Source organism: Raphanus sativus, chromosome 7 (assembly GCF_000801105.2).
Source record: "Raphanus sativus cultivar WK10039 chromosome 7, ASM80110v3, whole genome shotgun sequence".
Lineage (NCBI taxonomy): Eukaryota > Viridiplantae > Streptophyta > Magnoliopsida > Brassicales > Brassicaceae > Raphanus > Raphanus sativus.
Window position 1 is genome coordinate 1729183 of NC_079517.1, and position 13888 is coordinate 1743070.

At 38.3% G+C, this 13888-nt stretch overlaps 2 protein-coding genes across 2 annotated transcripts; both read left to right on the forward strand.

The window, feature by feature from the left end:
* Window positions 1-226: 226 nt before the first annotated feature.
* On the forward strand, window positions 227-5374 carry LOC108832145 (disease resistance-like protein DSC2). The gene is given in 5 exon segments (XM_018605642.2): window positions 227-860; window positions 1052-2275; window positions 2277-2556; window positions 2650-2943; window positions 3037-5374. Coding segments are annotated over 5 exon segments (4395 nt in total). The 5' UTR covers window positions 227-399; the 3' UTR covers window positions 5173-5374.
* A 3015-nt stretch (window positions 5375-8389) lies between these two features.
* Window positions 8390-13270, forward strand: LOC108816988 (disease resistance-like protein DSC2). Its single transcript, XM_056990588.1, is given in 5 exon segments — window positions 8390-9016; window positions 9099-9916; window positions 9919-10367; window positions 10446-10730; window positions 10832-13270. Coding segments are annotated over 5 exon segments (4257 nt in total). The 5' UTR covers window positions 8390-8540; the 3' UTR covers window positions 13061-13270.
* Window positions 13271-13888: the final 618 nt, after the last annotated feature.

Consider the following 13888-nt stretch of genomic DNA (forward strand, 5'->3'; position numbering starts at 1 on the left):
AATGCTCACTGTTCAAATTTCAAAACCGATAAAGGTTATGCCTATCCAAAACCTTGAACCAGAACATTTGGTTACAATTCAACGGGAAATAAGAAAAAAATGGAGGAGCAATTCATAATAAACGGGAAGTTGAAGGACTACCACTTTATTAAAAGTTAGCATCGTTGAATCTTCCTGCTTGTGTCTTCTAATCTATTTACTCGGTTTTGCACTCTTTTATATATAGTTTTATAATCGTCCACTCCACTCGTCTCTTCTGGTAAAATTAAAAAAAGGGGAGGAGCAATTTCGTTGTATCTTCCATGATTCTTCCTCTTTACTCGTCTCTTCTGATCTAATTACTCTGTCTTTGGATTCTTTTGTGTATTTTTGCTGAAAAATCACTGTGATCCCTAGTTAATGGCTTCTTCTTCTCTCACTTGGATGCATGATGTCTTCCCGAGCTTCTGTGGAGGAGACGTGCGCAAAAACTTTCTAAGTCACTTGCTGGTAAAGCTCGAAAGCAAAGGAATCAGGCCGTTCATTGACAATAACATTGAGCGAGGCCAGTCCATCGGTCCGGAGCTCGTAAAAGCGATCAGAGAATCAAGGGTTGCTATTGTCTTGCTCTCCCGTAACTACTCTTCTTCCAGCTGGTGTTTGGATGAGTTGGTGGAAATCATGAATTGCAGGGAAAGGGATCAACAGAAAGTGATAACTATTTTCTACGGAGTGGATCCATCTGATGTTAGGAACCAGACGGGAGACTTTGGAGACGCCTTTGATGAAACTTGTGAGGGAAGAACAGAAGATGTGAAGGAGGCATGGAAGAAAGCTTTGAACGCAGTCGCCAGTATCGCTGGTTATCACTCTCGCAACTGGTTCGTTCACTTTCACTTCCACTTCCACTTCCACTATAGCTACTTTGGTAGGAGTTAATGGAAAAGCATATAGCTAGGAGTTAATGGAGAGCTCACACTACAGTCCTATGATATGGTGTGATGACAAATAATACTTGGCTCTTGTAATAGTTTATATTCATTGTATGATCACTGCTTTTTTTGTTTGTTAGGGACAATGAAGCTAAGATGATTGACGAAATTGCGGGAGATCTTATGAAAGTGTTGGGGATTACACCATCAAAAGATTTTGATGACTTTGTTGGCATGGAAGCTCGTATTACGGAGATAAATTCCTTGTTGAGCCTACAATCAAATGATAAAGTTAAGATCATAGGGATCTTGGGTCCTGCTGGGATTGGTAAGACGAGCACTGCCAGAGCTTTGTACCACCGATTCTCTCGTGGTTTTGAGTACAGCACGTTTATTGAGGATATCAGAGGAAGTAGAGAGATGCCTTCTCTCGGTGGCTCCCATCATCAGTTTCAGTTGGACTGTCAGAAAGAGTTACTGTCTCGGATTTTTAACCAAAAGGATATTAAGGTTGAGCACTTGGGAGTGGCTAAACAAAAGCTGAGTGACAAGAAAGTGTTGATCGTTCTTGATGAAATGGACTGCTTGTTGAAACTTGAGGCAATGGCAAAGAAGCCTGATTGGTTTGGTCCTGGAAGTATGATTATCATTACAACCGAAGATAGAACCCTTCTCAAGGCACAAAACATCAAATGTGTTTACGATATCAAACTTCCAGATGGAGTTGAGGCGTTTCAGATCTTCTGCAAATATGCTTTCCCTCAAAAGTCTCTAGATTATGGTCCTAAGACGAGAACTGCCAGAGCTTTGCACGACCAATTCTCTCTTGATATCAGAGGAACTCTTGAGATGTCTTCTCGCCCTGGCTCCGAGGCATTTGAGATCTTCTCCCAATATGCTTTCGATCAAAAGTCTCTAGATTATGGTCCTAAGACAAGAAATGCCACAGCTTTGCACAACCAATTCCCTCTTGATCTCATAGGAAGTCTTGAGATGTCTTCTGTCGATCAGACCTCCGGCCAATATGTTTTCGGTCCAAAGTCTATATATTTTGATCCTAAGACGAGAACTGCCACCGCTCCGCACAACCAATTCTCTCTTGGTCTCGTAGAAAGCCTTGAGATGTCTTCTCTCCCTGGCTCCGATTATATATTTGATTATAGGTATGATTTTTATGAGCTTGCTCGGGAAGTTACTGAACTTGCTGGTCATCTTCCGCTAGGCCTGAGAGTCTTGGGATCGTCTCTACGAGGAAAGTCCAGGGACGAGTGGATAAATGCGATACCAAGGCTCAAGTCTAGCCTTCACGAAGGAATTGAATCAATTCTAATGTTTGGCTACAACGGCTTACGTGATGATAAAGACAGCTCTTTTTCTGTATGTTGCATGTCTCTTTGTTGGTTTCGAGGTTGATCGCGTTAAACGTGTTCTTGAAGATTGTAATTTACAAGTCGACCATGGGCTTCAGAACTTAGAGCAGAAAAGTCTCATGTCCACAGAATATGGATACGTAAAGATGCACACGTTACTGCAACAAATGGGTAGAGATATTGTCATGAAAGAGTCTTTGAAGGAGCCTGGAAAGCGACAGTTCTTAATGGATACCAAGGATATTTCCGAATTACTTGAAGATGAAGAAGATACTGTAAGTTTCTTTGTTTACATCTCTAGTCGTCTTCTGTCTCCTTGGTTTTCTTAATAAGCTGATATTTACTTCTCTTTGAATAAGGTATTCTAGGGTACTAAAAAAGAAGTTTTAGGCATAAAGCTAAAAACTTTATTGTCATGGAGAGAGGATATCCAAATAAGTAAAAGTGCCTTCCAAGGGATGAAGAATCTCCAGTTTCTACTAGTCGATTCTGATAACGTGCGCATACCCGAAGAAGGCCTCAGCTGTCTTCCCGACAAACTCAGACTTCTAGAGTGGCCCAGTTGTCCATTGACATATTTGCCTTCCAAGTTCTCTGGCAAGTTTCTTGTCGAACTTATCATGACAGAAAGCAAACTTGAGAAGCTTTGGGAAGGAATCAAGGTAAACATAGTCAGCACTTTTTTTTATATATTGTATTGCTTGTAAAGCATGATTAGTCATCTCTCTAAAGCTTGTCTTTTTTCGTTTGTATAGCCTCTCCAGCGCCTCAAGCGGATGGTTTTGAGTAATTCTTGGTATCTGAAAGAGATTCCAGATCTATCAAATGCAACGAGTCTCGAGGAACTAGATCTTCATGGCTGCAGAAGTTTGTTAGAGCTCACAAGCACTATTGGCTATGCCACTAAGCTTAAAAGGTGTAAACTTAGCGATTGCTTTCGTTTGAAGGAGCTCCCCTCTTCTATGGGTAGGCTAATCAATCTCGAGGAATTGGATCTCACGAGCACGGGTTTGAAAGAACTTGAAAAACTCAGTGGTTGCTTGAGGTTGAAAGAAGTCAATCTGAGCTGGACTGCCATATGGGAAGTGCCATCATCATCAATCAGATCTAACTGGTCTTGTCTTAATAAATTGGATATGTCTGGGTGTATAAACCTCAAGGTGTTCCCAAATGTTCCTGGCAGCATTAAAGAGTTGGTGTTGTGCAGGACAGGGATAGAGGAAATTCCTCCATGGATTGAGAATCTGTCTCGTTTGCGTAAACTAATTATGTATGGATGCAAGAAGCTGAAGATATCTCCGAATATTTCCAAGTTGGAGAATCTTGAGTTTCTTGATCTACGTAAGAATGGTGAAAGTGAGCATGATAAAGTGAAACTTATATATGTATCTGAAGCAGTAATCAAGTGGGAGGGCCCTGACTCTAAGCGCAGTTGGACATTACTATCACACTTCGAAGAACATTACACTTTACCGAGATGTCTACCCGCGAAGGCGCCTACATTATTTATAAGGAGTTATCGTCTCAAAACAATTCCAGATTGCATCAGACGTCTCTCGCGACTAACTAAGCTTGACGTCACAGGATGCCCAGATCTCGCAGCACTTCCACCGCTTCCAGAATCCCTTCTCTCCCTAGATGCAAAAGGTTGTAGAAAATTAGAGAGAATAGACTCTTATTTTCAAAATCCAAATATTTGCCTAAACTTTGCTGGCTGCATCAGCCTGGATCAAAATGCGAAAGAGCTCATCTACACATCAGACTGCAAATATGCGCTCTTACCGGATAAAAAAGTGCCTGCACAGTTCCCTCACCAAGCTACTTCAGGTTCCCTGACGATCAATCTGACTCCAAGACCTCTTCCTTCATCCTTGAGATTCAAAGCTTGCATCTTTCTGTCAAGAAGCAAAATTATTTTAGAGAAAGAGAAACTACTGATGGGTGGTGTTGCTTGTCGTGTCATGGGTAAACAGAATGGCCTCACTATCCAATATGGATCTAATCAGCACCATATTCCATGTAGATATGACGGATATAGAGACCATCTGTATATATTTGAAGATTCTTTCTGTCTAAACCAGGATTGCCCTCAAGCCGGAGAAGGCACTTTGAGCAAGCTTGTGTTTGAGTTCATAGGCAATGGTAACTTCTGGAAGGTGAAAGGCTGTGGTGTACGACTTTTGGTCTCTGATTGTACTATTGATGAAAATGAAAGTGAAGATGAAAATGAAAATGAAAGTGAAGATGAATCTAGGATCGAGCGAGGTGTAGAAGTGCCTGTACACTTCACTTACAAAGCTACTTCAGATTCCCTAACCATCAATCAGATTCCACAAACTCTTCCTCCATCCCTTAGATTCAAAGCTTGCATCTTGCTGGCAAGGGTCAATATTAATATCCAGGATTATTTAGAGAGTGTTTCTTGGAGCTTCAGTGATCTCTTTGGTGAAGATGAAGATAATTTATTGATGTGTGTGTCTTGTAGGTTTAGGGGTAAACAGAATGGCCTGGCTGTCCAATATGGATCACACGAGCGCGACATGCCTTGTATAAGTGGATCGGAGGAACGTCTGTATACATTTGAAGATTCTTTCTGTCTAGACCAGGATTTCCCTCAAGCCGAAGATACCACTTTTAACGAGCTTGAGTTTGAGTTCAAAGTTGTTCATAAATATTGGAAGGTGAAAGCTTGTGGTGTACAAATTTTGGAGGACAAAGAAGAAACTAGAAGTGACAAGGATGAAGATGATGAAGCTGGTGATGGTGATAATGATGGGGTTGAGGAGGATATAAAGGATGATGTAGATAAAACTCAAGAAGGAGAAGAATCTAGACGTGATGATGATGCAGAGACAAGAAGCAAGAAACGAATGAGGTTCAGCCTTCCGTAGATATATGGAACTGTCATATTGTTATATATAATTTTGTGATTCTGTTCAGATTAATCTAAACACCCAGGGACAATCAATCTGGGGTTTATTAAGATTCCAAGAAAATAATTGGACTTTAACAGTAATAGCAAAGTTGCGTTTTAAGAACAATTTATGTTTCAAGTTATTCATTTTGAAGATGCATGATTGTTGGTTTGGTAAAGGATAGATTTCTAGATCTGAAACTTGCTCATCGTGACCAATGAAAACAAACAGCTATTGAGAGCTCATGGGATCAAGCACATATACGAATTGAGTTTCCATCTAGAACTGAATCTCTTCATATATTTTTTTTCCAATCTGCATTTGGAAAAATCTTTGCGTCAGATGGATGTCTCGGGCTCCCTATTGACAATAAGAATTTGATGTTATCTGTCTTGACAATGATGTCCTTCCACAACGGGGCGCTTGAACAAATGGATGATATATGGGGTCATCTATGATACGTTCGGTATCTTGAGGAATCCAAGTTCTTCAAGGACTTGCGAGGTCGCTCGCGTCTGCTGCTTGAGAAGTAGGGGTGACAGAAAACAAATAGAGTAGTAGACTGAAAGTGGTAAAGGAAGATGAGAATAAGTTTACTAAGCTTGCAACGCAAGGTTCAGGTGGTGTAGTGACAGGGGCCGAAACGATTTTTGGTCTTTTTGATACATAAAAAAATATTTTTTTGATACATTGATACATAATATACTTATCCAAAATTTGATTGTGAAATAGAATGATAGAAAGATGATAAAGATTGGAAGGAAAGGTTGTATAGGTTTTCTGAGAATGCAAAGTGCCTAGAGAGGGCTTGAGTGTTGCTACTCTTAATTTGATATTTGCTGTGGTTTCTGATTCGCATTCCGTCTATTGAAGGGCTTACAAATGCAGAAGATATTATAAGTAATTTGTATTCTGTTTAAATATATAAAACAAACAATAACAATTTTTTTTTTGTAAAATAAAAAGAGAAGTGGATTGGAAAATAATAATTTTTATAACAATAGTTAGTTGGAGCTAAATATAAAAAAATGGATTGGAAATTTTTATAAAGTAAATATTCAGATGTATATACTACTAGAGAAGAAAAACATAATATCTATATTATTAAAGTTGAAGTACAAAATGGAGATGTTTGGAAACAAGGATAATAGAATAAATGAGATATGTTTGGTAATATGAATAGTAGAATAAATGAGATATGTTTGGCAATACGGATAGTAGAGATGTGTACTTTCTTTTATTTACATATTTAACCATTGTATTTTCAGTAAATTAATAACAAATGAAAATTAATTGGAAACATGAATAACATAATTAATACTTCTTTTTATTTAAACATTTAGCTATTGTTTTTATAATAAATTAAACAACCTTCTTTCTATATTTCTTTTTATTTAAAATTATGTTACTATATTTATAATTGTTTTTATTTAACATTCTTTATGGTGAAAATAAAAACACAAATTGAAATATAAATAGTATATTATGTAAAACAACAGTATTGTTACCTTATTTAGTTTAGTCAAATATAAAATTTCAAGAGTTCAATTTTCAAAAAAAATATCATAAAATTAATAATAACTCATAGAAAACTAATGCAAAAAAAATTAAAACTTTGAAACATGGATAAAAGTATGTCAAGAAGAAAAAATAATGGCTTATGTTATTAATAAAAATTGGAAATCCATTATATCAGTTTTAAAAAATATACAAAATAGACTAATCTAATTACCTAAAAACATTGTTTTGACTAAAATAATCATAAAATAAAATTTAAATTTTATATACATATTTCAAATCAAAATAATAATTTAAAGTTCATTTATATAAATTTTTCTAAAAACTATTCATATATTCAAAAATTATTTTACTAAAATATTTTCCAATAACCATTATTAAAAAATGTTTTCATTATATATAAGAAAATACAACAAAAAGATTAATTTTATATACCAACTTAAATTATGGTTTTTATATTTCAAATTAAACTTTAAGAATATAATATATATGATTATTTATAAGATGATACATATAAAATACTATTACTTATATGATTATTTATATGATGGACCAATTTTTTTTTTGACGTCGAAAGACTATTCTATTATTTATATGATGGACCAATACAATTAATTATATGATGACATATACATGATACATAATAGTGACTAGGGCTGGACGTTCAGGTATCTATTCCGGTTTGTTTCGGATCTGTTTGAATTTCGGGTTTCTAGGGGCAAAGATTTCAGCCCCATTCATATATTTCTAAATTTTAGTTCGAATTATAACTAGGGCTGGGCATTCAGGTATCCGTTCGGGTTCGTTTCAGATCTGCTTAGGTTTTGGGTTTCGGAGGTCAAAGATTTCAGCTCCATTCAGATATTTCTAAATTTTATTTCGAATTATATTCGGATCTTTGCGGGTTCACTTCGGGTTCGGATAACTCATTTAAATTATTTTTTTTAAATTCATTATATATTTTGAATTTCTTAAAATCTATAAATAAAATAATATATTGTATATAAATCTGAATAACATATGTCAGAATATCTAAACTTAACATATAAATCGGTTTGAAATATACACCCGCACGGGCGTGCGGGTCAAAATTTAGTTTAAATTACAATGTAAATATTTAATTAATATAAAATATGTCACATTGTTTAAACAAAATATCAATGTAAAAGTATTGTATAGTTTCGTCTTAAAATCATTTATTTTTAACAACAAGTCAAATAAATATGTTGATTGGAGAGAGAATAAAACAAAGCCAGAGAAACATATAGTTTACCAGAGACACTCTATGTGTCGAATTTATTATAAAGAAAATTTTACTATGATAAATACATTCAATAACTACAAACAAATAATATATTTCATAAAACTGAAAAATAATACCCGCGCTTTCGAAGCGCGGGTCAAAATCTAGTTGACGATTATGGATTGATTAGGGAACAATGAGCACAAAATAAAATCCTAGTGAATCCACCAAAAATCTTAAATATACTACTAGGCTACTAGCGAACCATATCACGACCAAACCAAAGTGGTCTGAATCAATCTTTATGGACAAGGACACTTTTGGTGGCAAAATTAATCAGGCCTTCAGATATCAAGTAATGGGCCAAGCCCATATTCCAAGCACAGAAAGAGTACGGCACAATCTTCCCCCGTCCGTCAGTGAATCTAAAAGTAAACTTAGCGGGAGTCTCGCCGGGAAACGATTGGTAGACTAACACTTCCACGATTCATCGCAAAACTCTATACCCTCAAAAAGCCAATTAAGTGCATATAATCTCTAATTTATCAAAGCTTTAGGCTCTGTCAAACGTAATCTCTAATTCATGGCTTCCTCTTCTTCTTCTTCTCTCACTTGGACGCATGATGTCTTCCCGAGCTTCTGCGGAGGAGACGTCCGCAAAACCTTCCTCAGCCACCTTCTCAAAGAGCTCGGAAGCAAGGGAATCAAAACTTTCATCGACGACGGGATCGATCGAGGCAAACCTATCGGTCCCGAGCTAGTAAAAGCGATCAGAGAATCCAGGATTGCCATTGTCTTGCTCTCCCGTAACTACTCTTCTTCCAGATGGTGTTTGGACGAGTTGGTGGAGATCTTGAAGTGCAGGGAAAAGGATCATCAACAAAAAAAAGTGATAGCCATTTTCTACGGAGTGGATCCATCTGATGTTAGGAAGCAGACTGGAGATTTCGGAGAGGCCTTTAACAAAACCTGTGTGGGAAGAACAGAAGGTGTGAAGGAGGCTTGGAAGAAAGCTTTGGTGGATGTGGCCAATATAGCTGGTTATGACTCTAGCAGATGGTTCGTTTCACTTTTACTCCCACTAGACTTATTATCTGTATACCTACTTCTCTTATGATGTCTGTTTTTTTTTTTTTGCTAGGCACAAGGAAGCTGATTTGATCAACAAAATTGCTTTAGATCTTATGGATGAGTTGGGCTTTACACCATCAAAAGATTTTGATGACTTTGTTGGCATGGAAGCTCGTATCAAGGAGATTATGTCGTTGTTGAGCAAACAATCAGATGCTAAAGTTAAGTTTATAGGGATCGTGGGTCCTACTGGGATTGGTAAGACGAGCACTGCTAGAGCTTTGTACGACCGGTTATCTCGTGGTTTTGAGTTCAGTACGTTTATTGAGGATATCAGGGAAAGTAAAGAGATGCCTTCTCTCGGTGGCTCCCATCATAAGTATCAGTTGGATTGTCAGAAAGAGTTACTGTCTCGGCTTTTCAACCAAAAGGATAGTAAGGTTGGTCACTTGGGAGTGGCTGAACAGAGGCTGAGAGACAAGAAAGTGTTGATCGTTCTTGATGAAATGGACTGCTTGTTGAAACTGGAGGCAATGGCAAAGAAGCCTGATTGGTTTGGTCCCGGAAGTGTTATTGTCATTACAACCGAAGATAGGAACCTTCTCAAGGCACAAGGCATCAAATGTATTTACGATATGAAACTTCCGAATGAAGTTGAGGCGTTTCAGATCTTCTGCAAATATGCTTTCGGTCAAAAGTCTGTAGATTATGGTCCTAGCATTGTCACAGCTTTGCGAACCCGATTTTTCTTTGATTTTCAGTTCAGAGAGTTTATTGAGTATGTCCGTGGAAGTAATGGGATGACTTCTCTCTGCGCCTCCGATAATTGTAAATTTCAGTTGGCTTACCAGAAAACTCAATGTGTTGATTTTTATGAGTTTGCTTGGGGGATACTGGACTTGCTGGTCATCTTCCTCTAGGCCTGAGAGTCTTGGGATCGTCTCTACGAGGAAAGTCCAGGGACGAGTGGATAAGTGCAGTACCAAGGCTCAAGTCTAGCCTTGACACAGGAATTGAATCAATTCTAATGTTTGGCTACAACGGCTTAAGTGATGATAAAGACAGAGCTCTTTTTCTGTATGTTGCATGTCTCTTTGTTGGTTTCACGGTTGATCGAGTTAAACGTTTTCTTGAAGATTGTGATTTGGATGTGGACCATGGACTTCATAACTTACAGCAGAAAAGTCTCATATCCACTGAAGACGGATATGTACGGATGCACATATTACTGCAACAAATGGGTAGAGATATTGTCAAGAAAAAGACTGAGGAGATTGGAGAGCGACAGTTCTTGATGGATACCAAGGATATTTCTGATTTACTTGAAGATGAAGATATTGTGAGTTTCTCTCTAGTCTTCTGTCTCCTTGGTTTTCTTTACGCTGAGGTTAAATTCTTTTTAAATAATCTATTCTAGGGTACTGGAAAAATTCTAGGCATAAAGTTAGAAGAATGGGGAGAGGAGGATATCCAAATAACTAAAAGTGCCTTCCAACGGATGAAGAATCTCCAGTTCCTAGTGCTCCATTCGTGGAACGTGCTCATACCCGAAGTAGGCCTCAGCTGTCTTCCCGACAAACTCAGACTTCTAGAGTGGCCCAGATGTCCATTGACATTCTTGCCTTCCAAGTTCTCTGGCAAGTTTCTTGTCGAACTTATCATGACATACAGCAAACTTGAGAGGCTTTGGGATGGAATCAAAGTAAAAAAAAAATTGACATCACTTTTTCTTGTATTGTATTGCATATAAAGCACGATTAGTTACTTCTCTAAAGCCTATCTTTTTTTTTTTTTTTTGTATAGCCTCTCCAACGCCTCAAGCTGATGGTTTTGAGACAGTGTTGGTGTCTGAAAGAGATTCCAGATCTCACAAATGCAACGAGTCTCGAGGAACTAGATCTCTACGAGTGCAAAAGTTTGTTAGAGCTCACTAGCACTATTGGCTATGCCACTAAGCTTAAAAAGTGCATACTTAGCCGTTGCTCTCTTTTGAAGGAGCTCCCCTCTTCTATGGGTAGGTTAATCAATCTCGAGGTATTATTTCTCAGTGAGTGCACGGGTTTGAAAGAACTCAGTGGTTGCTTGAATCTAGAAAAACTCAGTGGTTGCTCGAGTTTGAAAACACTCGATCTGAGTGGGACTGGGATATGGGAAGTGCCATCATCAATCAGATCTTATTTGGCTCATATTAATCGATTGGATATGTCTGGGTGTAGAAACCTCAAGGAGTTTCCAAATGTTCCTGACAGCATTGAAGACTTGGTGTTGTGCAAGACAAGGATAGAGGAAATTCCTCCATGGATTGAGAATCTGTCTCAGCTGCGTAAACTAACTATGTATGGATGCGAGGAGCTGAAAAAGATATCTCCAAATATTTCCAAGCTGGAGAAACTCGAGTTTCTTGTTCTGCGCAAGAGTGGCGAAAGTGAGAAATGTAGTTGGGGTGACGAAGAATTTGAAGATTTTCCTGACTTATTTCAAGCGGTGATCAAGTGGGGCCCTAACAGGTGGTTAATATTAGCATCAGACTTAGAGGTTGACTACATTTTATCTAGATGTCTACCCGCGACGGCGCTATCATTATGTTTACGGAGTGATGGCCTCAACACTATTCCAGATTGCATCACACGTCTCTCGGGGCTCATTAAACTTGACGTCAAAGAATTCAGAGTGCTCGAAGCACTTCCACCGCTTCCAGACTCTCTTCGGTCTATAGATGCAGAAGACTGTGTATGCTTAGAGAGAATAGATTCGTCTTTTCATAATCCAAATATTTGCCTAAACTTTGCTGGCTGTTATGGCCTGAGTCGAAACACGAAAAGGCTCATCCACACATCAGACTGCAAATATGTGTTATTACCGGGTGAAGAAGTGCCTGAACACTTTCCTCACCAAGCTGACTCAGGTTCCCTGACAATCAATCTGACTCCAATACCTCTTCCTTCATCCTTGAGATTCAAAGCTTGCATCTTGCTGTCAATATGCGATGAGGGTTTCATTATGCACAAGGATGGTGTGTCTTGTAACGTCATTGGTAAACAGAATGGCCTCACTATCCAATATGGATCAAATGAGCACCATATGCCCTTTAGATTTGAAGAAGTGGAAGATCATCTGTATATATTTGAAGATTCTTTCTGTCTAAACCAGGATTGCCCTGAGACCGGAGAAGCCACTTTGAGCGAGCTTGTGTTTGAGTTCCTAGTCCATGGTAACATCTGGAAGGTGAAAGGCTGCGGTGTACGACTTTTGTTCCCTGATTCTATTATTGACATAAACGCAGCCAATGATGATGATGATGATGATGATGATGATGATGTGAACAAAGTTGAAAGTGATCATGACGATAGTGACGAAGTTGAAAGTGATCATGATGAATCTATGCTCGTACCGGGTGTAGAAGTGCCTGCACACTTCACTTACCGAGCTACTTCAAGTTTCCTAAAGATCAGTCAGACTCCAGGACCTCTTCCTTCATCCCTTAGATTCAAAGCTTGCATCTTGCTGTCAAGAGGAACTATTAATCTCGTGGATGAAGAAGACATTGTGTCTTGGCGCCTTAATTATTTATTTGATGACCTTGATGACCATGGAGAGGAGAAGAATTTATCGATGCGTGTGTCTTGTAGGTTTAGGGGTAAACAAAATGGCCTCACTGTCCAATATGGATCAAACCAGCGCGACATGCCTTATATAAGTGGATGGGAGGAACGTCTGTATACATTTGAAGATTCTTTCTGTCTAGACCAGGATTTCCCTGAAGCCGAAGAAACCACTTTCAATGAGCTTGTGTTTCATTTCAAAGTCTTTTATAAGAAATGGAAAGTGAAAGCTTGTGGTGTACAACTTCTGGAGGACAAAGAAGAATCTGGACCTGAGAAGGAGGAAGATGATGAAGCTGGTGATGGTGATAATTATGGGGCTGAGGAGGATATAAAGGACGATGTAGATAAAACTCAAGGAGACAGATCTAGACGTGATGATGATGCAGAGACAAGAAGCAAGAAACGAATGAGGTTCGGCCTTCCGTAGATATATGAAATTGTCATATTGTTATATATAATTTTGTGATTCTGTTCAGATTAATTTTCCAAGAAGAGAAGCTCGATCTAAACACACTAGGGACACTTGAACAGTAATAGCAAAGTTGCGTTTGTAAGAACTATTCCTGTCTCAAGTTATCGTTCATAACCATTTGAAGATGCATGATTGTTGGTTTGGTAAAGGATAGATTTCTGGATCTGAAAGTTGTTGTTGTTCTTGATTATGTTGATAAAATAAAAACAACTTGGTGGTCATAGTGAAGCGATCAAGTGGTTTGGTTCTGGAAGTAGGCTCATCGTGACCACTGAAAACAATCAGCTATTGAGAGCTAATGGGATCAAGCTTATATACGGGTTGGGCTTTCCATCTATAACTGAATCTCTTCATATTCTCTTTTGCCAATCTGCATTTGGAGAAATCTCTGCGCCAGGTGGATTTATCGGGCTCCCTACTGAAAACACTAAGCTTGCTGGCTATCTCCCTCTGTGAAGGATGAACAAAGAAGAGCGAGAATCAGCATTGCCTCGACTCAGAACCAGTCTCAGTTGGGTATTAGGAATGTGTATGAGTCGGTTACAATGCTTTTACATATGTCAAACTTTTGCTAGAAGTCTCTCCTACTTATGTTGGGGGTCAAGTAATGTTTAGCCTTGCCTCCTTCCAAAAAGGCCTACTGATACGTACAAATGCATTAATCCACACTTCATGTAATTCATCAGCGACGCAAGTATGAACTTAAAACCCCGAAGCTAAATGAAATAGCTTTAGAGGATGCAATAGTCCAACCACGGACGTTGAGTGAAACACAGTTTTGGT